Genomic DNA, 19,892 nt, shown 5'->3' with positions numbered 1-19,892 from the left:
GCTGAGCGCTGTCAAACACACCGTCGAGGAAGTGGCATGTCACGAACGGAGACTTGAAATGATCACAAATTTCGGAATCAGTGCATTTATCGAAATGATTAGTGATACATGCTTATGTAAAATAACATATTTATAGTCAGAAAGTAACCTAGGCTTATAAAGAACTTAAAGAATAAGGTATTTATTCCAGCATTCTAGTATTTATAATAGTGATTGATAGCACTGCTACTTTACAGTTGCACTGTTGAATCTTATTAGACCATATTTAGGCTTTTAAGAGTTGAATAATGCGTTCTGTTAGACACGTAGTGCACAGTAGATGGTGGTGTCACCTTAGTAAATCACAAAGTGTGAACACGTCAGTTTACTGGCATGGCAACCAGACAAGACCGTTCAGTACCACCAAAATCTGCATGACCGTTATGCCTGCCTGGGTTATTGATAAATATGGAAGCAATGATGTGTTACGGTTGACTAAAAATGCCAGTTTCCCCGTCATCAATTACCCGAATGAGGTTATTGTCAAAGTGTTTGCAGCAGGACTGAACCCACTTGATGTCAGCATGAGAGGTAAGTGACAACAAGCCTTTGTGCATGTCTGAAGTCGCACCAGATGTTAACCTGCTGGCTGGGATTAAGAGTTTGTCTGTTTCCAGGTTGGTGAGTGTCTTGCTTCTTTCATTCCCCTCTGGATATGTTTTGGACATTTAAGGATACTTAAATCACCTTAAATTGGCAAAAATAAATAGTCTGTAAAGTCTATAAATATGCAATGTTTTTTATTTCTTCTGGACACTCTCCAATCTCTCCTACACCACAGAAAAGTTCTTTCTCAGTGTTTGCCTTGGAGATTTCAGGTTTCCATGGCACACCCATGTAAGTTGGACCATGATTGGCTTCCAAACTGGCTATGATGTCTGACAATCTCGCTGGTGACCTAAACACCTTTCTTATCTCATTGATTCAGTAGCATCTATTATTATTTGATTAATCAAAATAAGGCACTAAAATATGCACCCTATTTTGATAAATGATATTACCAAAAGACAATTTACATGCTGTGAATCCGAGGTTTTTGAGGTCCCTGGGTGCCTGGGATCCTGGGTCAGCTGCCTTCTTTGGTCACTTGGTAATCCAGCCTTGCATGTACAGAAGTTAATTCTGTAGTTTCCAGAAGAAACACATACTCTTAAGCAGCTCTGTGGGATTTGACATTTTATACAGCATACATCTTAACTGGAAGTACTTCATGTGGCACTGGAACCAATGTCTCTTTAGATAAGTGTGCTCTGTTAGCTGCCAAAGCGTTTTTTTTCTTGATACTGCCAAACTTAAGGTAACAAAAGTTACCTTCCACTAGCTACTCACCTTTTAGTGTCAGTGACCCTTTAGTTTCTCCTTAGCTTTTTTCAGAAGAATAGATTAGATAAAAGATAATTCCTGATTTTGAGTTGAGATGTTTTGTTAAACTGATACAATGACTTCCAAGTAGTACCTGTTCTTACAAATTTCTCCTGAAATATTATGGAAGCAGGTGTTGGCTGCCAAACCTAAAACTGCATCCTCAACACACAGCCAGATAAAACTATTTAAGATTTTTGACTGATTTACACATCCAAAGTGTGTGAAAGAGCAGTGTCGCAAGTCATTGCTCCCTGCAGCTGTCAGACTGTACAATAAAACTGCTCCAAGTAATCAGTGCAATAGTCTGTGCAATAAGCTGTGCAATAAAACATGTACATAACAGTCTGTAAATACTATTCACAATTTCTTACAATTTTTTACAATTTCTTTCTTTTTATTTTTATTTAAAATTCTCACTCTTTTGTATATATACTGATGTTGTTTCTAATTTGCATGCACTTCTTAAATTAATCTGCTCTTCTGATGCTGCTGTAATCTGCAATTTCCCCTTGCGGGACTAATAAAGGAATATTGAATTGAATTGAATTGAATTTAAGGACCCACAATGCTGAATATAGTTAATATATTGCTTACTATTAGTTTTAAGACTGATCACAGTAATCCAGATTTTACAGTCTCTAACCTACCATTCTTCTCAACAGTGCTAGACAATAACAACATTTTTGAACCATTAACTCTGATTTTAGGGCCTATCGCTCCACTGAAACTGCACTTACATAAGTAGCTAATGATCTCCAGCTTGCTGTAGTTCAGAACTGAAATGAGAAGTCGATTAATCAGTTTGACAGCTATTTTGGTAACTATTTTGATAATCAAATACTTATTTGAGCCATCTCTCAAGCAACAAGGCTGAGAGTCTACAGACATGCTTACAGCTCTGTGAGGCTGTACTTAGGCACAGTGATGCTTTGAACTACATGCTAGCATCAGCATGCTAACATTCTCACAATGACAATGATATCTAAATAATAATAATAAAGAGACTGACATTGGTAGTCCTAGCACCACACCTCTAGCATGGCAATAATTTGCCAAAATTAGCTAGGTCCAGCTTCTACATTGTGAGGGTTACCTTCTTTCCTTTGTCTTAAGAGATAGCAGATTTAAAATGCTATCGATAAAACAATTAACCAATTGATTGAGAAAATAGTTGTCAGATTAATATCATAATTAGTTGCAGCCCTGCTATGGTTCCTTCAGTTGAATCCACATCTGTGCTGCTGTTACTGATCTTAATGTAGATTTTGACATCATTGACTACTGTGCACTCCACCACTCCACTGGAGCATTGCTTTGGCTTCTCCAATTTTGTTCTTTCTTTCTTTTTGTTTTGGTTCGTACATCCACCAAACCCAAAAAGTATGAACTTTTTTTTCTTGTTCTGCCACTACAGCAAACTATCTCCTGTAACTTTATATAATTCTCTCATGTTCGACTCTACTGAAGCTCTGGCTGTAATCCGAAACTCTTTCCCTTTCAGGTGGCTATGGTGCTGCAACTCTGTCTATGAAGAGAGACCCTCTGAGTATCAAGCAGTCAGGCAGCGAGTTCCCTCTCATCCTGGGAAGAGACGTGTCTGGGGTCATCATGGAGTGTGGCCTGGATGTGAAGTATTTCAGAGAAAGGGATGAGGTAAATGTAGCAAATAGCAAATTACAGAGATTTGTGCATGTATACTTAGGAACTGTGGTGTATTGAAACCGAAGTTCCAAGCCACATGGACCAAAAATCAAAGCATCAACCATGTTCAATTGTTCAGAAAAAAATCTTCTTGTGTTCAGTAAAAATCAGCAGGAGCCAGAAAGTGTGGAAGCAAAGACTTTAATGTCGACAGAAAAGGAGAACAGGTTCAAGTACCCATGAGATGCACCAGAAGTGTTCTGATCTGAGATGACCTGGGCATTATCTTTTATTCAGTTTTTTACCACGCCTCTGGGGTGTCCTCTTAAGTACTGTCCAATAGTTACGTTTTGATACACCATTAGGTAATCTTTTGGTCGCTGATCAAAGAAGCAGCTGCTAAAACACCTGCACACGAATCATAGGAAAGTCCCAGGAAGCATGCGCATGAGTACCACCATTCCTCTGCTCAGTGCTCAGCACAATAGCACTACACAATTGCTGCCACAGCTGTTTCTCTGGTCATCAGTGCTCTGCTTACATCACAACATGATAGCTGACACATCTGCTCCGCATAGGAAAAAATTTACACTACAGAACCACATCATTATATCTAAAATGGAATTCAACTGATCACTTTTGTCATTAGCTAACTTATTTTTAGTTGGTAACGTTATTAAAGGAACTGAACACACTGTAGAGTCAGAATTACTTTGATTAAATCAAACTAAAAGTTCAGTTTCGAGGAAAAATGCCATTATTTTATGGTTCCAGCTTTTTTAAAAGCGTATGTTGGTGAAAAAACACAGCAGGTGTCACATCAGTCCGCTCCTATTCTGCTGCCACTCTCTCTCTCATCTGCACACCTGCTCAGCCAGCGCACACTTGAGACTAATCACTACCTGTGCCATACTTGAGTGGCTCCCTCACATTCACTCTTCGCCAGATTTTTCTTAGCCCTTATGCAAGACTCTCCAGCGTATACCTTCGGACAGATTGCCCAGTTTTGACCCAGCCTGCCTTTGACCTCGTCTGCTCTCCTGTTCCCCTGTAAAGACCCCTGTTCTGTGACCCTGACAACAAGTTTAGTCTTGCCCCCTCTGGACCATAGTATGTGAGACTCACATGCCTACAGTAGGTGGTTTAACATAGACTAGTGGGAAAAAATATGAAATGAAATAAAGTTTAATGAACATGATATAAATCCAAGATGGCACCGTGTGAGTGGCAGCAAGTTGCAGCAGCTCTGTCTTCTGTTTTCCTCACTTTAGTGTTTTTTTGTATTTCTGTGTGTTTTTCTTGTGTTCTTTCTTGTTTTCTAAAACCCCCATGGATATGCGCAAGTAGGGGTTCCACGTTTGTAGTTTTTGCGCTCTTTTTTTCTGTTATTTTTTGGACTTTTTGAGTCTGCCTTGGGAGACCCTTTCAGCCATGGCTCTATTGTCTACACACGGGACCAGCTGTTAGCCCTCAGACACTGGGAAACCAGAGATTCCAGCGGAGATAAGGAGTATTGTGACTATCAACTTTTAATTAGTCACTGAGAGGGAGAAGGCAGGGATCTGTCTGACACGCTGAGTCCAAGAAAACATGAAGCCATTGCTGTTGTTCAAGGGTGTTTATTGACCCTTTAAGTAAAATCAAACTTTCGACCTTACACGATATGCAGATGTTATTGCATTACTGGACCTTTAGATGGTAAATGGCCTTTGCGGTCAACAAATATAGGCACCATACCTCACCCTCACTCTGTAACAAACAAACTGATCCCCAGGTAGGTGCAGGTGATATCAATCAAGCAATCACTCTGCCCCAGTAACACTCACACCCAGCCACACCTCCACATAGACACACCCACACACAGTGACAAGGTGAGAAAACACATCCCAGCTCCTACAAGGAGGAAACGGAGAGGCTGTAGAGGGGGTCTCAAGTGCCGGGAGAGAAGACGGAGCTATAAACCATGTTTGCCGGCCGTCATCATGGGAAACGTCCACTCTCTCTCCAACAAGATGGACAAACTATTGGCGCTAGTAAGGCTGCAGCGGGAGTACAGGGAGAGCAGTCTTATGTGTTTTTTTGAGACATGGCTGAACCAGGACACACCGGACTCTGTTGTCTCTTTAGTGGCAGAAAGTGGCAGAGAGCGGTAAGAAGAAAGGTGGTGGACTGTGTGTGTTTCTTAACAACAGATGGTGTAACCCTGGTCACATCACCGTTAAAGAGAAGCTCTGTAGCAGGGACATGGAGCTTCTTGCAGTCAGCGTTCGGCCGTATTACATTCCTCGGGAGTTCTCACATGGTATTGTGTTGACTGTGTACATCCCCCTGTCGGCTGCTGCTGCTGCTGCCTGTGAGCGCATGAACAGCACATTGTCTACGCTGCAGACAAGACACCCACAGGCCCTCTTTCTCATCTCTGGGGACTTCAATTATGCCTCTCTCTCTGCCACTCTCCCCAACTTCACACAGTATGTAAACTGCCACACAAGGGACACTAAAACTCTGGACCTTCTGTATGCTAATGTCAGGGATGCATCCACCTCCACCCTCCTCCCCCCTCTTGGTCGCTCTGATCACAACCTCGTCCATCTGCAGCCAGAATACACATCAGTGCTGAAAAGACAGTCTCCACAGAGGAAGGCTGTAAAGACCTGGACTGAGGAGGCATGTGAACAACTGAGGGACTGTTTTAACACCACTGACTGGGAACATACTGTGCAGCTCTCATGGGGAGGACATTGACGGTCTGGCTCACTGCATCACGGACTATATCAACTTCTGTGTGGAAAACGCTGTGCCATCCAAGAGAGTACAGTGTTTTCCCAACAACAAGCCATGGGTGACCCCTGAACTGAAGGCTCTGCTAAATGAGAATAAGATGGCCTTCATCTCAGGGGACAAGGAGGAGCTGCGGAGAGTACAGCGGGAGCTGAAGTATAACATCAGGAGGTGTAAGAAAAACTATAGAGAGAAACTGGAGCAGCGCCTGGACAAGAACAATGTCCGAGATGTGTGGAGAGGTCTGAAACATATCTCAGGTCATGGCAAAAGTGGGGATGGACAAGCCACCAGTGGAGATCAGGCCTGGGCAAATGAGTTAAACTTGTTTTTTAATAGATTTGATTCTGCCCCCACTCCAGCCCCCTCTCACTTGGTGCCCCCACTTCTTCACACCTCTCCAGGCCAGTCATCTCCACTCAGCTGCAGTCCTTAACACCTCAGCTCCCCTCAGACCACTCTGCTCCAACCCCCGTTGTCATCAAGGTCCCACCACCACCTACAGCTCTGAACTACCCCCCACAGTCACCCCCCTCCCCCCTCTCCATCACTATGGACCAGGTGAGGAGGGAGCTCAGGAAGACAAAGGCCAGGAAAGCTGCAGGCCAAGACATCATCAGCTCCAGGGTGCTCAGGGAGTGTGCAGACCAGCTCAGACAGGTGGTTCTGTACATGTTCAACCTGAGCCTCAGTCTGGAGAGAGTCCCAGCCCTGTGGAAGACCTCCTGCGTGGTGCTGGTTCCAAAAACAGCCCATCCCAGGGAACCAAGCCACTACAGACCTGTCGCCCTAACCTCCCACCTCATGAAACCATGGAGAGGATCGTCCTCAGCCACCTCCGTGCCTAGATGAGCTCTGTGCTGGACCCAATGCAGTTCGCATATCGACCTGGCATCGGGGTGGACGACGCCATCACCTACCTGCTACACCGGGCCCTGTCTCACTTGCAGTCCCCCGGGAGCACTGTGAGTCATGTTTTTTGACTTCTCCAGTGCTTTCAACACCATCCAGCCTTCAATGCTGCAGGGGAAAATGGAGGCGGCTGTTGTGGACCAACAGCTGGCTGCATGGACCATCGACTACCTCACTGACAGACCACAGTATGTGAGGCTACACAGCTGTGTGTCAGATGTGGTTGTCAGCAGCACAGGGGCCCCCCAGGGTACGGTGCTGTCACCGTTCCTTTTCACCCTCTACACCTCGGACTTTATGTACAACTCCACCCTCTGTCATCTGCAGAAATTCTCTGATGACAGTGCCATTGTTGGCTCTGTGTCGGAGGAGAATGAGCAGGAGTACAGTGGGGTCATCACGGACTTCGTGGGCTGGTGTCAGCAGAACCACCTGATCCTAAACACCAGCAAGAACAAGGAGATGATTATTGATTTCCGAAGGAAACCTTCCCCTCACACACCAGTGAACATCCAGGGCTCAGACATTGACATGGTGGACTCATTTAAGTACCTGGGTGTTCACCTCAACAATAAACTGGACTGGACAGACAATACAAATGCCCTGTACAGGAAGGGCCAGAGTCGCGTACAACTGCTGAGGAGACTGAGGTCCTTTGGTGTGTGCAGGGCTCTACTCCGGACTTTCTATGACACTGTGGTGGCCTCTGCAGTGTTTTATGCCATAGTGTGCTGGAGAGGGGGCAGCACGGACAGAGACAGGAAGAGACTGAACAAACTGGTTAAGAGAACCAGCTCCGTCCTGGGCTGCCCACTGGACTCCATCGAGGAGGTGGCGGACAGAAGGATGTTAGCCAAGCTGACATCCATCATGGACAACTCCTCCCACCCTCTGCACCACACTGTGAGGACCTTGAGCAGCTCCTTCAGCACAAGACTTTTACATCCCCAGTGCAGGAAGGAGCGCTACCGCAGGTCATTCCTGCCCACAGCCATCAGACTGTATAACAGTGCACAATAACATCAACTCAAATGCAAGTTGTACTGATCACATCTCACATTTTTCCTGTTTTCATGTGCAATCGTCATTTTTAAATGAGTAGTACGTATAAGTAAATAAGTGTATGTATTGTATATATTGTAAATTACCATAGGGTATATAACACTTGTGCAATATTTTCTTGTCTTCTTGTTCTCTGACTTCTTGCACTCTGTCTTGTTGCTGCTGTAACATGTGAATTTCCCCCCCATTGTGGGATCAATAAAGTCTATCTTATCTTATCTTTTTGTAGGGCAAATAAACAAAAAAGAGTTTGCTGATACTATCACGTTGACCTTTAAATGTGACCTTTCTCATGAAAGTGATATCTCAGGAGTGCCTTGAAGGAATTTCTTTGGACTCAAGAATGAACTGATTTAATTTTTGTAGTTGAAGGTCAAAGTTTACTGTGACCTCCCATCCATCCCATTTTTGTGAACATGATAACTTGGGGCTAGGGCTGGGCGATATGGCTGAAAACTGTATCACAATATAAGTGTTTTATATCGGTCGATATCGATAATTATTGATATTTTTTATGACCTATTTAAAATAAGGACCAGGAGAAAAATACATTAAAATTAAACATTTTTTATTTTAAATTTAACCTTCCTGTGATTATAATCCCCTCAGCTATCAAGGCAGAAAGGAAAGGAAATGTCAACACAACCATGGAAAACACTCAAATAATAAATGTAAATAAAAGTGTAAAAATGTAAACAGAGAGAAACTTGAGAACTTTTTTTCTGCAGGTTTAGTGCCAGGAAGTTCACAAGCTGATTCACCTTCTGGTGAATAAAATGTTTTCAAATATGTGCAGCATTTTGTAAACAAAGCAGAAACTGAGGTAGACTTGACATCTGTAACATACAAAAAACAAACATGATAGACAGTAACATTGATTGAACTATAAAACCAGCCTAGACATATGAATAACTTTAGTAACTCTTAACATACGTGAACTATTCAATTATATTTTTATTGCAAGTGTGCTAAAAAAAAAAAAAAAGAAAAAAAAAACGTGTATAACCTGTCTTCTCCACAGTGCTCAGCGGGAGCATGTCTTTATCTATATGATATGCCACTGCCTCCGTTATGTCTTTGTGCCTTTTAGATGATTTGTCATAAGGCACTGAAGCAGAGCACCTCTGCATGGTGGTCTGCTGCTTGTGCGGTGGTGCTGTGGTAACAGATGTTGTTGGACGTTGGCAAATACGGCTGCGCTCCAAAGGGTGAGCGCGGCTAAGGTGGTTAAACAAGTTTGTGGTATTAAACGGTCTTGGTGGGGGCGACGGTCTTGCATACTTTACAGACCACATTGGTCTGACTACGGTCCGACTTATAAAATCCAAAAAACTGCCATACTGGCGAGCTGACTTTCCCTGTTTTATCGACAATTTCTTCGCTCGTTGCAGCGCTCACTTTCTACTTATCTCAGTCCTCGCGAAGAATCAAACACGAGACAACGCGATGACACAACCAAATGAGATACTGTTAAATGATTGGTTGTTAGCGTGTCACTCCCACTGATCAGCGATCACTCCCTACGTTGCTCGGTTACCTGAGAGCGAGTGCCTTTGTTCATGCAACCAACCTTGCTTCACAACTTCTGGTTTCTTCCGACGAAGAAAAAAATTATCGAATGTTCTATTGAACACATTTTTTATTGATATTGATTACGTGTCTATTGCGAGACATATCATTATCGTTTTATCGCCCAGCCCTACTTGGGGCATTTGGAGGGGATTTCATTACAACTGGCAGAAATATGCCAGTTCATATGCTGATTATGATACAATTTCACTCAAATGTCTTATATCTTAAAATTATGAAGTCATGACATTTTATACCCAAAAGGTCAAAGGTCACTCTCACTCTGACATCATAATGTTCTGAAAAAACACTTTTCTGGGCATTATTCAACACCATAACCCAGGAACACAAGGGGAGATTGTAATTTTTTCAATTTGCTTCTTAATGAATTGATGACACTAATCTTGGGTGCCCTTCAGATGTATGTGAAACAGCCGTGTTTTACAATTTGTAGCTTCTTTGCAGCAATGTGCATATTTAAAGCATTGTAGTCCACCACAAGCCTGTTAGTTTTGCTGATACTGAGCTTCAGGTGATTGTCGTTGCACCATGTGATGAAGCTCTCTGTCATAACCCTGTGCCCCTCTGTAACAATAGTGTCTTAGTGAAGACAATGTGATTTTCACTGGAAGTCCATATAGAAATAACTTCCATTTTAACAAAAAATACACATAATACTTATTAAATTCCTTTAAAGTCGTCACTACATGTATTATTTGAGTCTGAACAGACATGGGTGTAAATACAAGTTGACAGAGGGATGCAATCTTGAGGCGGTAATTCTTGTTGATTAATTGCTTCCCCCATCATTGTTAATGGTTGATAAATATTGTGAACTTCACTTGAACTGAAAATCACTGACAGACAGACGTACACATAGATAGGGCATGCATTGCCTTAAACAGAGGGTAGGGCATTTGTGCAAGATGAGTGTTGATATGGTGATGTGCTGACATGCATGGAGGTAAGCGTGTTGTTTCATTTCCGATTGCTGGGTTAGTGGTAGTATAGTTTTCCTACTCAAGCTTATCTCAATAAATATTGCTATACTCTTCATTACAGCCACTAATTACCCGCAATACATTTAAACTAGCACTGTTTCGGCTCAAGCACTTACAGCCTTGTCTCTCTTTTAGAGACTTCCTTACTAATCCCACCGTTGTTTACACTTAGAGTTTTCAAATTTCTCACTACCAAATAAGGGACAAAAAATGGCATGTCACAGTGGTATTGGTATGATGTGTGCATATACAGTGTATTGTTTTGAGTCATTTATCATAATTAGATTAGATTCTACTTTATTGTCATCGTTGGAGTGCCACACAGAGACAACAAAATGCAGTTTAGCATCTAACCAGAAGTGCAACTAGTCATAATATCAAAAATAAATATAAATACCTGCAAGTAGTGCAAGTGGCATGAGGTATAAACAGTATGAGGTAAATGCAGGTAGTACCTTTTAAGTAATTTCTATGAAGACGAGGTGGTAAGAGGTGTGTCAGTGTCAATCAATGGGAGGGTGGTAGGGGTTGGAATGGGGCCATGAGGTGGTAAGAGGGGGTGTCAGTGTCAATGGGAGGGCGGTGGGGGTTGGAGGAAGGCTGCTGGGGACGTAGTTCAGCAGGGTAACAGCTCTGGGGAAGAAGCTGTTCCTGTGACTGCTGATTCGAGAACGGAGGCTCCTGAACCTCTTATCAGATGCTACCATCTGGTAAGAGGGGGCAAATAAGAGGGGGCAAATAAGTAAGAGGGGGCAAATAGTCAATGGTTGGGGTGGGAGTTGTCACTGCTGATGCTGCATGCCCTTCTTAGACACTGCTTGCGCTGGAGGTCCTCAATGGCAGTTAGCTGAGCAACGGTGATGTACTGGGCAGTTTTCACCACCCGTTGCACCCATTGAGGCTCTGCAGCTGCTGTACCATACTGAGATACAATTGGCCAGGATGCTCTCAATGGTGCAGTGGTAGAATTAACTAGGATTTGGGGAGCCAGGTTAACTTTCTTCAGTCTCCTCAGGAAGTAGAGACGCTGTTGAGCCTTCTTTGTCAAGGTGGAGGAGTTGAGGGTCCAGGAGAGGTCCTCAGAGATGTGGACGCCCTGGAACTTGAAGCTGGACAAGGTTGAAACACATTCAACCTCAGCCCCATCGATGTGAATGGGGGGTGTGATCACAGCCTTTGGTTTTCCTGTAGTTCACGATGAGCTCCTTGGTCTCCTTGGTGTTGAGGGTCAGGTTGTTGTCGGTGCACCACTTCAACAGCTGCTGAACCTAATCCCTATAGGCTGATTCATAAGCATGGTCCAGGGTTTTGTCTCCTCTGGTGGGGCGGGAGACATTCTGGTGAAATTTGGGGAGAACAGTTCTCTGGTTGGAGTGGTTGAAGTCTCCAGCAACAATAAAGGCTCCATCAGGTTGTGCAGTTTGTAGTTTGTGGATAGCAGCATACAGTTCTTTCATTGCCAGTTTAGTATTAGCATCTGGGGATATATAAGCTGCAGTTATCACAGTGGAAGTGAACTCTCTAGGCAGATAAAAAGGCCTGCACTTGATCATCAGATATTCCAGATTAGCAGAACAGTGACTCCCAGTGATAACAGTCTGTACACCAAGTTTTGTTCATTTTGATAAATAGTCCTGTGCCCCTGGACTTACCGGAGTGCTCTGCCGTTCTGTCCACTCTGAAGACACAGCGTCCCTGCGGCTCTGTCACGTTGTCTGGGGTGTTGTTGATAAGCCACGTTTCAGTGAAAATCATGATTTTGCAGTCCATAAACATTCTCTGTGAGGTGATGCGAAGTTATAGCTCCTCCATTTTGTTCACCAAGGACAGAACCGAAGCAGTAGCTGGTGCAGGGTTAGCCATAGCTTAGTCCATAGACCTCTGTGCTTCCCGTTCCTTTGTTTACAATCTCGACACCGCTGACGGTCACTTCCGGTCAGCATAGCTGAGTCAGTTGGCCTCGCTGTCCTGGTGATCTCTTGGGGGAGCTTAAGTTTGTCAAATACACTGCCTGTGCATCGAAATCTTAAATCCAAAAGTTGCTGTCTGGTGTAGGAAGTGTTTGCAAAGCTGTAATAAATGAGCAGACTCAAAGCCAATAAGAGAATAATAACTATATTGCGAAGTGTTTCCTCTCGGATTTTTTTCAGCAGCGGGGGCAGGCTCCCCGGGGAGCCGTGGCGGCGTAAACAAGTGACACTTGACTGCAGATTTTACTTTTACAACCTATTTATTGAATGGCCAGTTGAAAATTGCTTTTTAAAGGCTGAATGTAAAAATAAAAATAAATAAATAAAACCATAAAATTTAATATATGAAAACAATAAATAATAATTTCTTGATGGGGCTGTAGAATCAGTGGCAAAGTTTGCATCCAGGCTCAGAACAATTAATTTTTCTGGGTTTTTTTTTATAGAAGAGCTCTAAGGCTCAGAGGCTGCACACTCACTTTGCTCTCCTGCTCCTTCACTCGGCTGTCCCCCTGCTGTACTCTGCTCTTCTTCACTTTGTTCCACTGCTCCTCCCTGTCTAATGTTACTTGTCTTACACGATTACATAAAACATTAACGTTAGATAATTTACAGTAACATCACATCTGATTACAAGTGTGGATGCAATTTTTTACCTAACCATCATGATTTATAAGTCAGTAAAAGGCTAATGATACCTGACAAGCATCACCTTCATCAGCTGTCTTTCTCTTCTTGGAGAAATAGCTCATCTGCAGTCAGCAGTTACATCATGGCGTGTAGATACTAGCTTAATGCTATCAATTTGTTTACTCACATTAGCGACACTGAGGCTACGTTTACAGTAGCAGGGTATTTTGGAAAACGGATATTTTAGCCCCTCTGTTTCAAAAATAACATCGTGCACACAACATTGTTTTCAAAAATGTTGTCGTTTACATGAACCCGGAAAAATACGCCGTCGAGCGCCATCATAACTATGCCAAACCTATGGTCGTGAGTGTTACCATAGGTCACTCACATGACCTTAAGTATTTTCAGTCGCATGTTGTGACGTTTTGGAACCTAAAACGCTGTTTAACCCTGTTTACAAGCCAACACACCGGCGGTTTGCATGCGAAGGAGAGGCTGGGCCCAATTAACTTAAGCTACCGATATGTTACATAACATTAGCTGGCCATCAATATTTTGCCAACATCTATTTAACTTAACTAATAAGTCAAGACGACACTCCTCTGACTCTCTGACCTGGTGCCTCGGTGCTTGACGTGATGTCACTTTCAAGGCCACGCTCTCGCGAGTAATTAACGTTAGTCTCTGCTGTGAAGCTGGAGAAAATGCGGTGGTGGTGTAGGGGAGAGTGGGGTAAGTAGTGCCAATTTTTACTTAAAGTGCCTTTTACGCAAGGGGATTACAGGAATGCCTCCAACTAAAATATGTACATATAGTTTAGGATGTTGTGCATCCCTGGGAGCAATCACTTTGGATCTTAAATAAACTGTTTCAGAAATATAGCTTTAGAAAAAAAAGTGGTTTTGTGGCACAACTTGCCCCCAGTGCGGGGTAAGTTGTGCCATTAGTCAGAACACACTGGGGTAAATTGTGCCATTGATAACTGAAGTAAAAAAGATCATTTTAATCTCACAAACGATAATGCTATATAAAAGCAAGACAATTTCAATACAAAAGTACTTGTTTAATGTTTATTTAAAGTTTTAACATCATCAAAGGCCAGTTTGCTTCAACAAGGCCTAGCACCACATGAACACATGCTCAGAACCAAATGAAAATTCCAAAATGGGCACCTAACTGCATCTGCATCTGAATATCTTCACAGATTCAGCCTACTACTGGACATTCCACTTGTCAATGCTGCAGGGGAATGTGAACTTGTGCTCCCTTCTGGCTGTACCACCAAGCTTTTGTGGTGTGGGTAGTTTCTTGAGCACATCACCTCTAGGGATGACTCCTTCATCATTCTCTCTAAATGTGAAGATGGGCTTTCCATCAACAGACCTCTTACAACTTTGCTTCAGAAACTTTGCACTGATCTCGTCACCTTCAACATTCTCCACCAATCCAACATAGTTATAGGATTTGGATTTTTTACCTGCAAACTTCACAAAGACAAAGTCACCAGCAGACAGATCCTTGTCACCATCATCATCATCATCATCGTCATCGTCATCAATAAAATACAATAAAGTAATATATAGTAAATAATCATAAGATGGGGGAAGTTGTGCCACTGGCACAACTTAACCCAGCTCCTTTGGCACAAATTACCCCAAGCCCACCATTTTGAAAAAAATGCATCCCTCAGCTGTTTTGAGCTAGCATCATGCTAACTGTATAGACTCATGATGTAGCTTACTAAAGCACTAAAACATGTGTGAACTGTTTTCAAAGTTTTCTATAATTGTTCAAACACAGCAATCAAAAAACCTTAGTCATAGAAATTTTACTTTGGAGGGCAAAAAAATGTTTTTTGAACTTAAATGTGCTTACCTCTCAAGTCATGTGTCTCCCTTCTTTGCAGGATGAGCGAAATGGATGCCTCTTCAAAAATATGTGGTCACATGACCAACTTCTTCTATGGTTTTCTAAATAACAGGGGTGGCACTACTTGCCCCTTGGCACAAATTACCCCACTCTCCCCTATTTGCAACAATTAAAAAAAAATAAAGAAAGAATTAAAGAAATTTGAAGGAGCAGCGGTTAGGATTTAGGAATAGTAGCCCGCCACTCCTAAATGAATGTAGAGGAAACACTGGCGAATTCTAGTGAGACGCTGAGCCTCGCATTGTGCATGCGCTGCCATCTTGATAATGATAGCTAATCTGTTACAGTCAAAGTAAAGATCAATTCCCAATTGTCAGGCCTTGGCGATACAGGTTTTAATTTAGTCTGTTGTAGGGGAATTACCTCTAAATTAATGTTACATTCGTTAATATTACCAGGGGCACCAACCTTCGTCAGCTACGAAGGATTTTGTATATTATATCTGTTAAAGCTGATGTAGTGAACGAATGAATCAACAGTAGATCAGTCTGATAATCTAAGGCGTGAACTCTCAGTACAGGGATTGCTTATATCCAGTTCAAAAGGAGACCGTCGGACAATGACTTGTATGCAAAAGATTATTTATTAAACACAATAATGAGATGAATATGAATCATGAATAATACGATAGATTATATGGATGATATAGATTAACACGAACACTGCACAGAGGAACTTATGGCAAGAGAATGGTAAAATGAGTTTGGCGATAGTGAGAAGTAGCTTCTAAAGGGAAATGGGGACGCGAATATGAAGTTAATTTGTTGAATGAACGATCTAGAGAATTTAGACAAATTAACAATATCTCAACCTCACGGACCAACTCTTATTCAAAACCGCTTAGGTATGCCTACTTTGTCGGCGACGTTCCTGTAGAGGTCTGCTCCGAACTAACACGAAGAGGCTCCGCGCCGTTGTCTGTCACTCTGGCCCGTACAGCAGTCTGCAGGACGAATCAAGCGAACCGCTGATGAGAGCTGGTGCTGGACAGGGATGTCTCGGGAGCTGAGGGTCTTCGGTGTCGGTTACAGACGAGGAACGGCTTCGGATGGTTCTTTAACCCGGACCAGTGGGTCAGCAGCAGGCTACAGGTCTTCGGTGCGGTCGGCTAGTTGTTGGCCGTTTGGCAAGGCTTTTGATTACTAATAATAAGATTGAGAAATTCTTCGATGGCCGGTCGAAAATGTCTTCAAAGTTATTATTACGTGACTAGACTTTAACAACAAAAATAGAAATTATGCGGCTTGGCGTGGCGAGCAAAAATGAAAGTTTCACGAAGATTAGAAAAGTGCGTTTTCTGCAGAATTAAATCAGGCCACTCTGTGTAGTCGTGAGCAGCAACAAAAAAGACTGAGAAAACGACGACGCGGAAAAATACTTGGAAACTAAAGACAAAGAACTTAACACAAAAATTAGACTAAAGAAAAACTGAAAGAAAGAAAAGGAAAGAACTGAACGAAAGGAAAACTTAACTAAAAACTGAAGTCCGCGATGCGCGACTAACCTTTTCATCGCTCCAGGGCGTGTCTAATCAATAGGACGTCACGCATGTAGGATGGTTCGCAGACGCGCAACGTGATTTCATCCTACAGAGCGAGAATTAATTAATGATTCATACGAGGGACTCATCTGCTTCTCACTATGGTCACTCGAATATATTTTAAATGATCAATTTTCAATGGCACTTCAACAACAACAAGCGCGTTCGCTACATGCGTTAGACAATTCTTATGAATAACGACAACATTAAACAATGAACATGGTGACATTTTCTAACACTAATCCTAATAAACATGGTGACTAAGAGTATAACTACTTTAATATGATGAAGGGATAAAGAAGGGCAGACTATATTTGCCAAAATGATTATCGCTATTACGGTTACTTATTAATAAATGTATCCGCTAAGCACATTCAACCTAATTGCTATGAACCTCTAGATGGCGGTGTGGTTACATGGTAGAAACTCAGAGAAAACCTTTGAAATAGTTTAATTCACAGTTTCGTCATTCTGTAAGTTAGAAAAACCAGGAAAGCATTGTTATTGTACAGATCACAAGCTTAGCAATGTAATAACATCTACGGTTAAATCAAACATAGAGATTTGGTTAATTTGGTAGGTTAAGCAAAAAGGCACACAGACACACAGAACAGTTTGCTTCAGGAATGTTCAATTTACAACCCATCAGCATTATCTGGTTTGGAGATTCCTTTGAGACATGGCATTCGTCCATCCAGGCAGTTTTATTGTCCTTAACTCCCATGGGCTATCAAGAAAGAGTTAGCACCTCCATGAGAATGTCTTGACCAAATGTAAATTAGAAGTAAAAGTGTTTTCAGTGACTCGTGTTGCCCTGAAAGAGTGTGATAAGAGGTCTCTCAACCAGACATCCTGTCTCTGCCTGGGTTCACACCTTTCGGTGAACCTTCCAGATGGTCAATAACTCTTAAAAGTCTGATTGTTTTATCACTACACTACACTGAGGAATGCAAAGAGGTTAGAAGAGGGTCAGCTACAGACCAGTTCTGCTACACTGTGTTACTTTATAATTGGTACTTCAAACACAGTTCCCTATTTGGAACCATTTGTCTAATATGGCTTTTCATGTGCAACCCCTTCTCTGTCAAAACACTTGTGACCCTTATACTGCAGATTAGAAAAAGGCATTCTCTTCTTGATAATTCTATGGGTGACAAACATGAAGTAACACTGACTCACAGAAGATACAACCTTAATCATTTAATCAGCTTAGTGCTACATATGTTTCTTGAGTCTGACCGTTGAATGATCATCGGAGAAAATCCTCCCTACAAAGGCATTTGAGTCTGACACACTGAGGACAAATGAGACAATCCTGAACATGTTGATCAAGTTGGCTTTGAAGGGTGCAGCAATATTGTTTGCCTCTTTCGCTAATGTGGCCTTCTTCTGTCGAAGGATCCTGAGTTCTCACTGCCATGGCCAACTGGCCAACATAAAACACAAAAAGGCATTTGTCCAGTCATAGCTGACAGTCTTGACTCATGTCTATCTTGCTTCTGTTTGTTGTAGCTGCACAGTCTTTTTTTTTCCTTTTTTCTTTTTTTTATGTTCATGTTATGTTCAACTGAAATCAATTTAAAGAAATTCAGTGTAGGGGAATCAGGTCACTAAACCTTTGGGTTTGCACTTGTTAATATAAAATATAAAATTAATATTAATATAAAATTGGTGGCACGGTGGCAAGGTGGCAACACTGTCGCCTCACAGCAAGAAGATCCCGTGTTCGATTGTCGCTGCGGGCACCGGGGGTGTGTCCTCCACCATGCCTTCGGTGGCTGCTGCAAAAAAGAGGGCCTTTCTGTGTGGAGTTTGCATGTTCTCCCTGTGTTCACCTGGGGTATCCTCGGTAAAAATATACCCCCACTAAAAAAATGCAAGAAGATCACCACCTGACCAATGGTGACACCAAAGATGGGTCCCCGGGCGCCGGTCTGGCTGCCCACCGCTCCTGGTCTGCCGCAGAGGAAGGACGACCAGTATGGGTGAAATGCGGAGGACAAATTTCACCTCGTGTGCAGTGCGTGCATGTGCATGTGTGTGACAAATAAAGGGGAATGTCTCCCCCCGATTCTTCTTCTTCTTCTAAAAAGGGGCACCAACCTTCCTCAGCTCAGAAGGATTTTATTTATTCTTCTAATGCTGATTTAATAATCATTAACAAATTAATGAGAGATCAATTTCATTATCTAAAGCGTAGCTCACGATACAGTGATCACCTATTTCCAGCTCAAAAGGACACTGTCTGACAACAACTTAAATGCAAAGTATTATTTATTTGATACAATAATGAGAATAGATATGAATAATGAATAATACAATGAATAATATGGACTATATAATGTAGCACAAACAACTGGATGAAGAAGCTATAGCAAAATAATAAAAAGAATGAGTTTGGCAATAGTGAGAAGCAGTTTTGAGGAAAAATGAGGATGCAAATGTAGTGTTAATTTCTTGAATGAATGACTAAGCGAGTCTAATGAAAATTGAGATTGTTATAGCCTACGACACCAACTCTTTGTTTAAAGCAGCATGGAAAATGCCTACTTCTGTGCCAGCGGCGCTCCAATGGTGGCCTGTCCCGAACTGCCACGAAGGGAGGGGGCCCTGGACTGTCTGCTCCAATCTGCGCTGCGGTCCAACGGGAGGAACCAGTCGGAGCATGGTGGAGAACCAGTGTTGAACAGAGATACTTCAGGGGCTGGAAGGCCCACTTCAGTCCAAAGAGGTTGACAGCCGTATGGCAAAACTTCTCAGTTAATAATAAAGTCGAGAATACTTTCGATGGCCGGTCAAAAATATCTACAAAATATTCTTATGTCATTTGGCTTTAATGGTTAAAGAAAAGAAGAGTTTGGCTTTAACTCTGAAAAAGTTATGCGGTTTAATGTGGTGAGTAAAAATAGACAAGGGAGTAGAGAGTAGAGAGTGGGAGTGACTAAATAGTGCTTTCCCTCCCTCAACATCTCACAGCAGACTAGAATTTCTATATGTCAAAGTGACGGAAAGATTATTATTCATGTTGGACCTTTTGACATTCTGTGAAGCAAAACTCTGAGGTCCTGAAAGAAAACTTTTGTCTGCTATGGGAGAAACTGAGTGACTGTCAGTCACAGCATTTATTCACATCAGGCCTCATTCTAATGCTGGGTTAGATTACTTGGCCTCAATATATGGCTGACAGTGGCATGACTCACCCATGGGATAAAGTTTATTAATAATTTCAATACCTTTTGGAACTATAAAGACTGCTAGAAGCCTGAAAGGATACATCCAAACAATACTGGTTGCAGACTGCTCAGCACCAACCTGCGACATACTCTTGGCATGTAGTACTAAAACAAGAATGCACAGGTGACAGCAAAGGACAGCACACACAGGTTTACAGCCTGTCTGACTACCCACCTGACCCTCTGCTTCATATCACACAAGGCATTCTCCATAACA

At 42.4% G+C, this 19,892-nt stretch overlaps 1 protein-coding gene across 1 annotated transcript in view; it reads left to right on the top strand.

Annotated features, from left to right (window-relative positions):
- The first annotated feature begins 3 nt into the window (after positions 1-3).
- Positions 4-19,892, top strand: part of rtn4ip1 (reticulon 4 interacting protein 1) — a 29,451-nt gene continuing 9,562 nt past the window's right edge. Inside the window, exons 1-2 of the mRNA XM_076748688.1 lie at positions 4-570; positions 2,906-3,057. Of these exons, the coding sequence (XP_076604803.1) occupies positions 288-570; positions 2,906-3,057 (435 nt within the window). The 5' untranslated portion in view covers positions 4-287. The remainder of the gene's footprint in view (positions 571-2,905; positions 3,058-19,892) is intronic.

Source organism: Chaetodon auriga, chromosome 14 (assembly GCF_051107435.1).
Source record: "Chaetodon auriga isolate fChaAug3 chromosome 14, fChaAug3.hap1, whole genome shotgun sequence".
Lineage (NCBI taxonomy): Eukaryota > Metazoa > Chordata > Actinopteri > Chaetodontiformes > Chaetodontidae > Chaetodon > Chaetodon auriga.
This window is presented reverse-complemented; position numbering and strand designations above follow the sequence as displayed.